The sequence below is a fragment of the Paramormyrops kingsleyae genome, chromosome 4 (genome assembly GCF_048594095.1).
Source record: "Paramormyrops kingsleyae isolate MSU_618 chromosome 4, PKINGS_0.4, whole genome shotgun sequence".
NCBI lineage: Eukaryota > Metazoa > Chordata > Actinopteri > Osteoglossiformes > Mormyridae > Paramormyrops > Paramormyrops kingsleyae.
Window position 1 is genome coordinate 17037698 of NC_132800.1, and position 14206 is coordinate 17051903.

Here is a 14206-nt window from a genome sequence, read left to right on the forward strand (position 1 = left end):
TTCTCATACCTTTCTACCTAATTTCTATCTACTGTAAAAAAATCAAAGAGTAGGATTATAGCTTGTTTAGGGCCAACAATGTCAGTAACAGTTATTTTAACGAAAGCTAAATAAATGTCTGTTGTGTGTATAGTTTGCATAATGTACTATTTTAGTTATAAACTCCAACTCCAGTCCTTGCTCAGTCTGCTCTTCCCAGTCTGGCCTCAGTCCAAAACCACACCTGCTGCAGCCTGAGAAGCAGGAAGTGAGAGAAAACTAAACTGAATACTATCAGCGTTCGTGGTGAAATGGCACAAGCCAGTTCCACACTGGATCAGAACCAGTTCAGCTGTCCAATCTGTCTGGATTTACTGAAGGATCCAGTGGCTATCAACTGTGGACACAGTTACTGTATGAGCTGCATTAAGAGCTGCTGGGATCAGGAGGATCATCTTGGAGTTTACAGCTGCCCCCAGTGCAGACAGACCTTCATACCCAGACCTGTTCTGAACAGAAACACCATACTGGCTGAAGTGGTGGAGAAACTGAAGAAGACTGGACTACAAGCAGCTACTCCTGCTGACCATTATGCTGGACCTGGAGATGTGGAGTGTGATTTCTGTACTGGGAGAAAACACAAAGCTGCCAAGTCCTGCCTGGTGTGTCTGGCCTCTTACTGTGAAACTCACCTCAAGCCTCACTATGAGTCTCCAGCTTTTAAGAAGCACAAGCTGACTGATGCCACTGGACGTCTGCAGGACAAGGTCTGTTCCCAGCATGACAAACCCCTGGAGGTCTACTGCCGTACTGACCAGCAGTGTATCTGTTATCTCTGTACGATGGATAAACACAGAAGCCATGATACAGTCTCAGCTGCTGCACAAAGGGTGGAGATACAGGTCAGGCCGGAAGTTTTCTTATTTAAATATAAAGTTCATTTTAAATAAATGGATTTTGTCTTAAGAGATGTTAGTGTAATTGCTACAAAACACTCAGAACACGTCTGGTTTGGTAAAATGAAAGAAAAATTAACTGAAAGTGCAAGTTTAAAAAGTTCTGCTTGAATTCCTATTGAAACTCCTACAAACATCGAATCATGTGGCTGCAGCTGAATATATACAGTAAGCAAACAGGGTGAAGAGGTTCACTTACTGAGCATCTGAATGGCTAAGATGTGTGAGCTAAGATGTTTTAAATATGGCACATTAAATCTAACAAGTTATAACAAGTTATCTGGGTAAACAAGAAATGTTTCTTTTTGAAACTGGTCCCTGGTTTTTCTAAATGGCTGCACTGGAACGTGTTTAACTCGTCTGTGACGTCATTCCCAGCTCAGAGTTCCGACCTCCGAGGTAAATGGAGCTCAGCATAAGAATAGCGGCTCCATCATCTCAGAAACAGCCACCGTCCTGGGATTTTAATTTCACACACTGCAGTGTGTAGAGTTGACTGAGAATGGTGCAGTAAACATGAAACAGCCAGAGTGTGATAGTTCTGGGGCAGCCTGTGGCTGAGTGGGCTAAGCCTCTCTGCCTATGATCAGAAGATTGCCAATTCAAGCCTGGCCTTGGTACATCTGGGGGTCCCTGAGCAAGGCCCTTAACCCCCAGCTCCCTGGGTGCTGCTATGGGTGGCTGCCCTTTGCAGCCAGTTTACTCTCACCTACAGAGAGCAAGGGGGGTGTTAAGAGAATTTCCCCACAGGGATCAGTGAAGGTATCAATTATTGTTATTATTGAAACACCTTGTTAATTAGAGAGGTCCGATGAGAATGACCAGCCCTGTTTAAGCTGACAGGAAACCCACAAACACAAAACTATGAGCTCAGTACAACAGTGGTGAGTCAAAGGCTCTGTTCACACCTGGTATTAACAAGCGTCTCCACATGCATCTCGACTGACCGTTTGTAATTGGGTCTCACTTTCCGCAGTAATTAAAATAAGCAGGTAAATAACTTCCGTATGTAGAATCTGCCGAACATTAAAAGAAGGACAAGAAGGAATCAGAAGCTATTAGCACATTTTAGGGTAATAAAAATGCCTAAGATGTTTGTACGGAACGCCATGATACTCAAATAAAATAAATAAATATGTCTAAAGCTAAATAAAATAATAAATAAATATTTCAATGATGTGTCTCTTTATTTTAAAATAATTCCATAAACGGTATTATATTTCATTATAACACTTGTCTTCTATGTATAATTGTTAATTTGTATTTTGTAATAATGTTGCGATTTTCATTAGACAGTCCATATTATAATACATTATTTGACATAATGCAAATGTGATTACTTAAATAATTCAAACTATATTTCACAATAAATTTTTCACGTTATACACATGCATTTTTATATTACATCAACACAGTTTTTTTTTCAGGATTGACACTCCAGCCTCTTGAAAAAACTCACACTGGTCCATTCAGACTGGTGTGGTGCTGAGGCGTCACCCACTGCACGGCTGCACTCAGGATCTCCTCCCTGAGGTGGTTGGTCGTGTGGTGGGTGTGGTAAGGCACTGTAATCAGCGTGTGCTCCTTACCTTACCTACCTTACCTTACCTTACCTACCTCAACACAGTACAAATGTACATGTTAAAAAAAGGTCTTTTCTAAGATATACCTAGATTAATACATTTCTATTCAAGATTAAAGGGCTCAGCCTGTAATGCATTGTGTTGGTTGCCATAGGATAATATTTTGGCTTTTAATCATAAACAGTGAAGCTCAAAATTTGTGAAAATGTTAAGAAAGACATTTAATGTTGACATTGTTTTGCCTGATGTGCTGAATTATATGTCTGACGTAAAAGGAGCAAAGTAGTCAGGGGTTTTTTTATTAACAACTTCTCCCACTTTAGAGAATCCCGCTAACATAGAACGGAGGTCGCCGGAGTGCAGAGAAACTGTATTGCAAGTTCATATCAGTGTGGATACACAGCCTTCTGCATATCCCAGAACTGCAAAGGGTCTTCAGAACGCAGTATATTTGGGTCACTGAGGTACTGCTGAACCTCCACAGTAGCATCTGCTGTAGGACTCTTGACCCATTTGCTCTGCCCCACATCACTGTCCAGAAGATCCTACAGACCTGGAACTAAAATGATAAAGCATGAATCATTATATACACTATGCATTTTGTACTGTGCAATAATACTTATTTATCCCAATTCAGTTTAATTGAACATTCACATTAAAATGTGAAAGGTTGGAACAGTACCAGTGTGCATTGCAGTACCAGATGAGGTTCCTGCAGGCTCTGGTTCTGGTGGCATTTTGGTGTGGATGGGTTCTGCTGGGCCTCCTGTAATCTTATGCTGGATACACACTCTGCTGTAAGGCGTTTCACAGCAGCCTGAGCATTTGATTGGTTACAGACACCTGCAGTTTTATATCTTGGACCCAGCAGTGTGGCCAGTGTCATTATGCTCATGGTCTCATAGACTGACAACCTCTCAGTGAGCAACTTCAAGAGGTTCTTGCACAACTTTTTACCTTGAATCCTGATACTCTCTTCTCTTCAGAAAGTGCAACAGTTGCCTCATTGAAATGTCATAAAACACCCAGACAATCATAAATTATATGATATTCCTCTGAGGTCAGGGTTGTGAGCTCTGTCTTCAGAGTGACCAATGCAGCACCAACTGGCTCTCCTTGATCATGTGATCACTGCAGCATTGAATAGCTGCTATTCCAGCTGGTTTCTACTTCTTGAATCATTCTGAGAATGGGTCTGTCCATCTGCTGTTGGATTTGACAAAGCCTTTCTCTAGCAGTTGTACTGGTTCTGAAGTTGGTCACGCACAATCTGTCATGCCTTGGATCTGATATCGTCAGGTCCTTGTGTCTGATCAATGGCCTTCTTCACAACCAAATTCAGTGCATGTACAATGCAGATTGTGTGTCTGACACAGGCAATCAAATTTGGTGCAGCATCAGTCTCTAGCATCAGACTTTATTTTGTGTTTTTGCGCCTCATTTTCAATTTCCAAAGCAGTCAGATGGTTGAGTTCAGAACAAACCTTCGGATGACCATGGTCACGTGTTTAGGGTGGAATGGCGGAAACCTCAAAGCTGTGCTTCAGAATGTAGTGAATAGTTTTTTTGTCACATACCTCGGAGCTTCGGTGTCAAGCTTAACATCACTAGCTGCCCCATTCCCTCTGTTAGTCTACGTATCGTTTTCTTAGCTACTTTTTCCCTGGTGAATTCTGACCCCTTGTTGTTCCTTTATTTTTTGTCTTTCCAGTTTTGTTCAGTTTCCTTAAATCCCTTTGTCTTGGAGCTTTTACGTGGATCGTCACCTTGTTTCCCTGCCTGCACCAGGCCACGCCCCAACATGCTCATTATCATATGATCTGTGCAAATTCCGAAACATCTTTAATAAATCACATCTTACGCATTATCTTTTCTGAATTTGCATGTAACATCAGTGATGCACACTATGACACGGTTTCCGTATGAATGGGTCACAACAGTCCAATATTAACCCAACTTCCCAGCAGATTCAGAGTTTTTAGTGTCACAGGAGAAAAGATGCATTATTGTTGTTCACAATGCAGTTTACTGCACAGTGGCCCATTATCAACTGACATGCGATCTGACATAAATCAAATAGGACGTCAGTTGAGTAGCCGGTCCTGCAATGCAGCCCAGGACACATTCGCCTTCACATTGCTATAAGAATGTGGCCATATGCGGCCCAGACCACCTCCCAATGTGGTTTGAGTGATCAGATCTCAATGCATCTTCAATGCATCCTGGGTGCCTTCACACCTGTAATTAGCGCTGTCCACTTGTGATTGGATCACCCAGGACGCATGTTAATACCAGGTGGAAACAGGACCAAAGGGTCTATGTCCAGATTATCCTACCTACAGTCAATAAATCATTTAATAATATCCATCCATCCATCCATCCATCTCCTAACTAGTAATCCAGGTCAGGGTCACAGAGAGCGCCTGGATCCTTTCCAAGGCAGCATAGGGCCCAAGGCTGGGGTCCACCCTGGACAGGATGATTAATGAATATGATCTCAGCTAATGAAACAAACTTGTTTTGCCATCTTGTTTACAATCTATAGAAACAAATGGGTGAAACTCAGAGGGAATTTCAGCAGAGAATTCAGATGAGAGAGAAGGAGCTGCAGGAGCTGAGAGAGGCTGTGGGCTCATTCACAGTGAGTATGAACCTGAGGAGAAGCTGGCTTGTGATCATATTGAATCTTCTTTCAGATTGCAGATTTACAGACTTGTGGGTGTTAATCAAATTAGTGCTGCTGTGGATTATTCTGGTCAGAGATTGAATGGGACAAAGTTGCTAGATAACAGAGTTTAACCAAGTGTTGCAGCAGTAGTAGCTTATTTATTTAGAAAAGTACCATAAAAGGCCCATTTGAGAAAAATGCAACTTTTCTCAACCCAGCATAATGCAAATAAACACCAAGAAAGTCACCTATTAAACTGAGACCTAATGGTGACAACCAACCTGCCCCATACAGCCACCAGTCTCTGCCAAATCCCTGCAGCTGACAGTGTATGAGCTTAATGAGGGATCATTTCCAATCAGTGCTGGCTGGGTTTCAGTACCTGAGGCATCCAGCATGGTGACGCTCCAAACCCCAGCCCTGTGCTGTTTTTATACCTCCTGTCAGCTCACATCACTATTGTACAATGAGGCTCTCTGGAGTCTCAAAAGGGGCCAATTGTAATTTACTGTCCTCTGCTCCATGTGTCACCAACAGAGCTCAGCACAGTCAGCAGTGGAGGACAGCGAGAGGATCTTCACTGAGATGATCCGCTCCATTGAGAGAAGACGCTCTGAGGTGACAAAGCTGATCAGAGATCAGGAGAAGGCTGCAGTGAGTCAGGCTGAAGGACACATGGAGAGACTGAAGCAGGAGATTGATGAACTGAAGAGGAGACACTCTGAGCTGGAGCAGCTTTCACACACAGAGGATCACATCCATTTCCTCCAGGTAACAGAACAGCTACTTTGGCAATAAGAAAACCAGAGTATTCAAATGGATGCATGTTCTCATTTGTATTTCAGCTAATCTGTCATTTGTCAGATGTTAATGGTCCTGTTAATTACATTACAATACACATTTGTTTTGATGAAGCTGTTTAATCAGACTGTGTGTCTGTAGAGGTGCCAGGGTCTTCCTGTTACCCCTGAAGCTGGATTTGGACCCAGAATCTCTGTCAGTCCAAGATCTGATTTTGGGAATTTAAGGAAGGTGGTTTCTGAACTGAAAGATCAACTGGAGAATGTTTGCAGAAAGAAAATTGCAGAGATCCATCACCCAGGTTAATAAATTTTCTAGTCTGTTCATGTTAATATAGACCAAGGGTGGCCAATCTTACCCAGAAAGGGCTGCTGTCTGCGGGCTTTTGCTGGATTACTAATTAGAGGACTGATTGGCAGAAGAGTCCTCAAACCTGGGGTCGATCAGCTGACCTAAAGGTTATCCCAAAGACCTGCATACACACTGGCACTTTGCGGGTTAGACTGGCCACCCCTGATGTAGACCATGCAGAGAGAGTTTGCAGTACAGTCAGCCTCACATTTGTGTGACCAAGTCAGTTAGTTCTCAGTAAGTTTGAATCTTTGTGATAACTGGCGAAAGAGCTTCATATTCTACTGGCTGCCAAACCCAGATCACATGAAACATGTTTCTTCTACATTATAGAAACAAAAATCTGTATTAAGTGTAAATTACAATGATTTGCAGTTTGTTAAAATGCCTGTTATTGTTCCCCTACTGCTGCTGTCTCCACAGTGAGTGAAGTCCATCTCTCGCAAGTAAATTCCTTTTACTCACATCCCTGTTTCTCTCTGTCTCCTTCTAGTTACCAAAGACACCATCCTACCGGAATTAGTGCCGAGGACCAGAGCAGAATTCTTACAATGTGAGTCTGTTCACACACACGCTTCTCTCTCCCTGTATGAGGTGGAGTGTGTTTTATTGTGTTTCGTTTTCTTCTGCTAGGGGAGCTTCTCTTTCTCTCTCCAGCTGCCTCCTGGTCTTTCACATTTACATGAGCTGTTTATGTCAGGAGCTTTTGAATCCAATTGCGAAGCAAAGCAAGTTCATTCAGGGTGCTTTTCCACTGCACCAGGTACGGTACATTTGGTACTTTCCCTTTTCCATTGACTTTGGGTCGAGTACCAGTACCAAAAGTTTTAGTACACAAAGAACCCTTTCTTTTTTGGTACCTCAGAACTTTGGGGTGGGAATTGCAAACGCATTCATTGTTGATTTAAAATATAATTTTAAAAATCCTAAATGCCCAAATAACAAATAAATTTTTAACTGAAAAGAAGTGACATTGTAGAGGCAGCGTATGACTAAACTCCTGCTGATTTAATTTATTGAAAAGCTGCAGCAAACAGTAACGTTTTAAGCCCTGATTATAATGAGCTGACAATGTTAGCAGACCTCAGGTCTTCAGGAAGCTTGTTCCACAGACAGGGAGCATAGAGACTAAAAGCTGCTTCACCCTGCTTGGTCTTCATTCTGAGACACTGAGTAAACCTTTCCCAGATGCCCTCAGGGGTCTGGATGCTTCACAACGTTCAAGGAATTTAGTGCCATTTAGTGCCTTGAACACAAGTAATAATATTTTAAAATCAATCACTCCCTGCCGGTGGATGGGGCCTCCGGCTGCCGATGCGTTGGTGGTTCTCGATGTCCGGGGTTGGATGCTCTGGTGTGTGCTGGCTCACTCTCGGCGGTTGCCTGGCGGGGCCTGGCCCTCCTGGCTCTGTCGGGCCCTGGCTGGGGGGTGGGGGGGCCCTTGGATCTCTGGACCCGGGCTCCGGTCTGCCCTGGTGTGGCCGGCTGTCGGCGGAGCCTGCGGGCTCGCCGCCACGGCCCCCTGGGGCTCCTGCGATGTGGCTGCCGGATGACCCCCCGCTGGAACTATCCTCTGCCCTTTTCTGGGTGTCTGGGGCCCGGGTCTCCTCCATGTCAGCTTCATGTCCTGGGGGGGGGGGGGCGGGGCTGTGGCTCCCCACACACACTACTAGACATTTACATGGAGAAACCTTATCAACACCAGTGCACTGACACACACAGGTGTGCGGACAGCTGCACATGGACGCGCGCTGTCTTGATCGGCTGTTGCTTCTGGGCATGTGTTGTAATGCTGGGTGTGTGTGCTGTTCAATAACATTTAACGTTTGATTTTCGATGTGATTCGTTCAGATGTTGGTTGTTGTTTTCTCTCTTCAGCAGACATTGAAGCAGATTCCGTTTTTTCTTTTTTTTGTTTTTCTCTCTCTCTCTATCACCCTTCTTCTCCTTCCCCCCCCCCCCCCCCCCCCGCCCCCTCTCTCTCCCTCTCCTTCTCTTGAGGAAGTATGAGGAAGTAAATAAAAACAAGTAAATAAATAGATAGATAAATAAATAAATATTTAAATAGAAATAGAGCAGTCCTCCGCAGAGGGGGGGGTGGTGGAGGGGGAGGGGGAAAAAAAGAATTTGTAAAACGTAGGGAAATATACACAGACCTCACTGCTGTGGTACGTGTGCAGGGAATATCAGAATAATAATTTACTAATAATAATACTTAAATATGGCAAGAGCAAAGTACACAGCTTGACCGGAGAACTATGAACGTTTCCGTGTACGCATGCGCGGTGCAGATACGCGAGTGTTGCGCTTTGCGGAGAACCAGCCTAGATGCGTCCGCGTCCGCGTTGGGAGCATCGCGTCGGCTCGCTGCTGGAGAGAGGTGTGTGTCCAAAGTGGTTTGAAAGAAGTTCATATTGTGACGTAAAGACAAGCTCACTTTTAGTGGTAATCTGTGTCGTATAATTTTATGGTTAACATGTTTGATAAATGCTGTTTGTAATTTTATCTACCTGTAATTAAGCCTATGAATTTAACACGCGCATCATTTTGGCGCGTCTTCCCGCCGGCGTCGCGCGGGCGTCCGACATTTCCTGAGGTATTTCACATACTTGAATTCCTGCTTCGTTTTTATATTTTATGTATCGTACAGAAGAGTAGAGCGCAGGCTAAAGTGCAGTTCAGTCCCCAGCGAGTCTCTCAGCGCGGCGTGTCTCACAGCGCAGGGGGCAGCCGGAGCGCCGCAGACTCGGGCGGCTACATGAGTATATTGGGAATAAAATGTGTGTATTGGAGCGAGTTCTGTGTTAGTGAGTGTGTGAGGTGTGACAGTGATAATGATGGAGATGCTGGGCTTCATGACGGGATTAATCGCTCTTCCTCTTGCCTACAGACTCCTGCCAGCTGACGCTGGACCCCAACACAGCAAACAGCCGCCTGTCTCTGTCAGAGGGGAACAGGAAGGTGACACGGGGGGAAGAGAAGCAGCCATATCCTGATCATCCAGAAAGATTTGACTTCTGGTCCCAAGTTCTGGGCAGAGAGAGTCTGACTGGTCGCTGTTACTGGGAAGCTGAGTGGAGTGGAGATGGAGCCTGGATAGGAGTGACTTATAAAGGAATCAGGAGGAAAGGAAACAGTACTGACTGTCTGCTTGGATTCAATGACAAGTCATGGATGCTGTTCTGCTCTCCTGACAGTTACTCTGTCTGTCACAATTATAAACAGACTGTCATACCCATAGAGCCCTCAGGCTCCCGCAGAGTAGGAGTGTATCTGGACTGGGCGGCTGGTACTCTGTCCTTCTACAGAGTCTCCTCTGATGGACTGACCCTCCTGTACAGCTTCACCTCCTCATTCACTGAACCCCTCTGTCCAGGGTTTTGGGTTAATATAAACTCCTCCATGTCCCTGTGCATGCTGGGATAGCTCACTGTGAGCTGGAGGAATCATTTTTACCTTATCAGAGTGTCACATGTCTCTGCTTCTCCATGGCAAAAAGGTAAAATCTCTGCTTTTTAACCAGTATAACCCTTTTTACTCTGTCTGAAGTATGACGTATGTTAGACAAAAATGAATGTTTGTTCAGCTTGCCAAACCCATGCAGAATATGACTGTTTTTCTCTGACTTCTGTTCTATGTTGACTGTGAATGCACAAAAACTGCCAAAACAAAATCATAGTACATGCAGCTGTACAGTACCAATAAAGTGAATTTTGATTATGAATAAAATAAAATGTAATGATATGTAATCCTGATGAGTGGGGGGGCTTTTCCCCTCCCCTCTATATGTACATTTTATATATTTCTGTCTGTATATTGTATTTGCTACCTGTACACTGACAATAAAGGCTTCCTATTCTATCCTATTAATGTCCCGGTTCAGCGCTGCCCGAAGCGTAACTGAGTAACACACTTAATCCGCGCTCTCTGGTGACTGAGCGCAGCAGCCTGATATCGCAGCGGCGATGCTTTGGCCAGCAGGGGGCGGCAGACGGCAGACATTTTATTAGCTCAAAACCTACAGCGGTCCTGAGGTAAAGATAAGTAATATAATCAAATTAATCATATGTTAACTTAGAAGTAAAGATAAATAATATAAAATCTTAATAAATCACGTTAGTACTACATCAAAATTTTTGTGATGTTGGAAAAAAAAATACACCTGATCATCAGTGATGCAGTGTAGGTGATAACCAGTTACCAGAAAAAATATAAATTCAGTTTTATTAGGATTCCTAATATATATATATTAGGAATGACACTGTCAGCCACAATGTGTCCCACAATACACTCACAGTGTCATTGCAGCAGTACACATATACCCCTGAACACAGTGCAAAGGTGGATTCTTACTCTGACGTCCCTCTCCTTCCTCTAGTAATGAGCTCCACATTCTTTGCTGCTGCCTCTTCTGGTGGCTTGTTTGTTTCTCTCCTCCGTCTAATTTAGATGTGGTGCACCTGTTCCCCTGGGGGTGGGTGCATAAGGTGGGTTCCAGGCTAAGGGGGGAGGAATCGATCCTGTGGCAGCCACCACGCCGGCTTCGGCTCTGCATCAGTGTTTCATTGTCCTTTTCTGTTATGTTCTCTCCTGTTTGTGCTCTTTGTTAATAAATTACCCCTGACAATTGAGCCATCCTGGGTCTGAGTGCGTTTATACTGCGCCTGACAGCAGCCGGAACGTAACACTTACAGAGACTAAAATGCATGAGCATGAGGGTTTACAGCCTATATGCACAAGCATTTCTCTCACATCTGGGATATACTCACAGACAGTGACACACATGCAAACAGGGATATTTATCCCTCTGGTGACATAAGGGGGGGGGGGGGGGGGTGCAGAAGGAAGCAAGTTTCCATTTGTTATTTACAACTGATGCACTACATGTATGTTTGCATCTGCTGCTTTCAAAAGAATTTCCACCCGAGATCAATACATTTTATCCAATCCTTAATCAATGCAATTCTTAAACAGAACATTGACTGAATATTGTCATGAATAAGAACCATATTGGTCAATTACAAAAAATTCACATTCAGATATAAAGTCAAAGTAATTAAACATCTGGGGCCAAGAGCCTGAAAGACTACAAGTCCTGTTACTGGTTATTGTGTTTGTGTAGTTTGTAGAGTTTCCAGCAAATCCAAATAACTCTGGGCAATGCCATAAAGCACAGGCATCACCCTGACGATAAGAAGTGTGATCCGCTTACGACTGACACACAGTAGAAACAGGATCCCATCCAACAAGGGACCCACTATAGGCTCACACAGAAATAAAGGAGAAAAACACCAGCTGCCTTTTCCAAGCTGTTTACATTCCTGCAGTTCCTCATGGCGACTGCAACAGCCCGTGTCACATGACCACTGTTATGTCCTACCCATCACATCTGCCTGACCCTCCTGTCTCCTCCCTAGCGAGACCCTGATGATTCATGCCTGTTAATTGTTGCCCCTCGTTAGTCTTTGCATTTAAGTATCTACAGTATTTGTCAATGCAAGGGGAATAGGGAGCAGGAACTAGGGGACTAAGGAGTAGTGGACTATGGGATTAGGAAGAAGGGGACTAAGGAGTAGTGGAATATGGGATTAGGAACAACGGGACTAAGGAGTAGTGGGCTATGGGATTAGGAACAAGGGGACTAAGGAGTAGTGGACTATGGGATTAGGAACAAGGGGACTAAGGAGTAGTGGACTATGGGATTAGGAACAATGGGACTAAGGAACGAGGAGACTAGGGACTTGTGGATCATGGAAGTGGGGCAAAGGGGGAATTGGGCACTAGGGACTATGAGACCAGGGTATAGAGGGACCACAAGATTAGAGCACTTAAGACTAGAGGACTGTGGGACTGCGGTGCATCATCTACAGAAGCCTGTTTACTCCTGCTGTGCAGCGTTCATGTGGCACCCCCTGCTGGACACTGGAGTCATTACAGAGGCTGTGCATTGTGTTCAACCACCTTTCACTGTAAATCAGACATGGGTTCGCGATCATTTATATCTGCTCTGAATCCCCATGGGCCGGAGTCAAAACTACATCCACTTTAGGTAATTCAGGGACCTCATGCCAAGTTATGTGAGCTCCGTGTTTGATTCTTTGGGCTTCAGTCCAGGGTAATTCTGGGAAAGTATGGAGCTTAAACAAAACCAAACTACAGCATAACATGCTGCCAAGGGGGATTCTTAGATTTGGGTATATTGTGTAGACATACTTCTATTCTTTTTTGAAGGAAAAACATTTATTTATGCATGTAATTATGTAGTCTTTTTAATATACGGATAGCGCACTATGTTATACGAAGCGACATGCCAAGCTTGCAGTTTTGCAGTGTTCATGTGCTGCCACCTTCTGGGTAAACGATAAACTGACTTTCAGATTAAGATCCAGAAAACTACACATTTACATTTAACCCCATGTGACACTAGGATTTCTCCGAGGTATGTAAGACCTACCAGAGAGAAAACTACCAGCATTTTTTTCATATTTAGTGTTGTATTTACATTTATACTTATTTACATTTTACATATTTATCAGACGCTTTTATCAAAACGACATACAAATAAGGAAGCAAATTGATACGGTGCTGGGCGTCGCCCCGGTACCCGAAGTGCTTGGAAAGATTAAAAACAGCAAAACATTGGATCAAAGATCGAGTCCAAGCGCATCAGTTATAAAATATAATACTTAAGAATATCAGAGCTCAGCACCAGCATGTATGTTGGTGCATGTGATTATGAGAACAGAAACACCCACGCAAATCCCCAAACTGCACAATATTGTGTTAACCTCAATAACCTCAATCAGTCTTTAGGTCCATGATACTGTAACAAAATCCAGGAACTCTGGCGCTACATGCAATTCCCAAAGCCCACCACTAGATGGCGGTTTCCTGCCGTGAGCAGAAACAGCCGCCGAAGGGCTGATGCGCGGCAAGTTTTCCCAGCCGCCAACCAGCGTGTATCCTGGCTGCGTCTGGGTCAGGCTTTTGCCTGCTGCTTTCCTCCAGCTTATTATCTTGTGTAACTTGGTGCTGGGCTCCTCGCCATATAAACAAACTCAGCCTCGCAAACATTAAAAAACCTGGATGCTATAAAAGGATCGTCTCCCATACTCCCATATTCCATTCTGCTTTCATCCGACATTTTCACTGTCCTTTTATTTTGCTGCAAACGTAATCGTATGATTACATTATATCGCGACGTCCCTTGTCCCCCCCCCCTCTCCATGTTTTGTTGAAGTTGCATGAAGGTCTGACTCACTTTTTTTTTTGCAGAGCGATTTACAAATGAGAAAGCAGGGAGTTGAGCAGCAAACTTAGGGCGGTGTGACTAAGCAGGTATGGACTCACAAAGCTCAAATCCTGCGGTCAGCAGAATGACGTCACCATTGGGCCCTGGGGCAAGACCCTTGACCCCCCAATTGCCCCAGAGATATGCTTTCTCAATCGTATGTCACTTTGGATAAAGTTTATCTGTTAATGAAGTGGTTGCTCATCACATTCCGGGTTCAGGTATGACTCAGACTGAGGCCACGTCTCCCCTCGCTAAACAGAACCATGAAATATGATGGCAGCCCTGATCCCAGAGGGAGGGGCTCAGGATGTATGTCAGTTCCTCGCCACTCTGACAAGATGTGGGTTTTTAGGGCGACAGTGGTAATTCCCAGCCCCCCCGGTCAGTCCCTGGAACACCACCATGGGAATCGCTCATCTATGTCCTGTTCACGGTTCTGCACACGGGGGGTCCCGTGAAGAGAGGAGGCAGGTGACACATTAACAGAGGTTCAGGCTTCTACACACGCAGCTCCCCAAAACCGAAATGGACTCAGGCAGAATGTTCTGTTCCCCCTGTACACCCTGTGCCTTGA

At 44.4% G+C, this 14206-nt stretch overlaps 1 protein-coding gene across 2 annotated transcripts; it reads left to right on the forward strand.

Moving 5' to 3' along the window:
- The first annotated feature begins 237 nt into the window (after positions 1–237).
- On the forward strand, positions 238–10204 carry LOC111834513 (tripartite motif-containing protein 16-like). Of its 2 annotated transcripts, none has more exons than XM_072711558.1 (6): positions 238–881; positions 5064–5159; positions 5724–5957; positions 6129–6288; positions 6832–6891; positions 9229–10204. In XM_072711558.1, the coding sequence occupies exons 1-6, from the start codon at positions 291–293 to the stop codon at positions 9762–9764; spliced, it is 1677 nt and encodes a 558-aa protein (XP_072567659.1). In that variant the 5' UTR covers positions 238–290; the 3' UTR covers positions 9765–10204. The 2 variants fall into 2 exon arrangements, with proteins under 2 accessions (XP_072567659.1, XP_072567660.1); XM_072711559.1 differs by lacking the exon at positions 9229–10204 and adding an exon at positions 6972–7930.
- The last annotated feature ends 4002 nt before the right edge of the window (positions 10205–14206 follow it).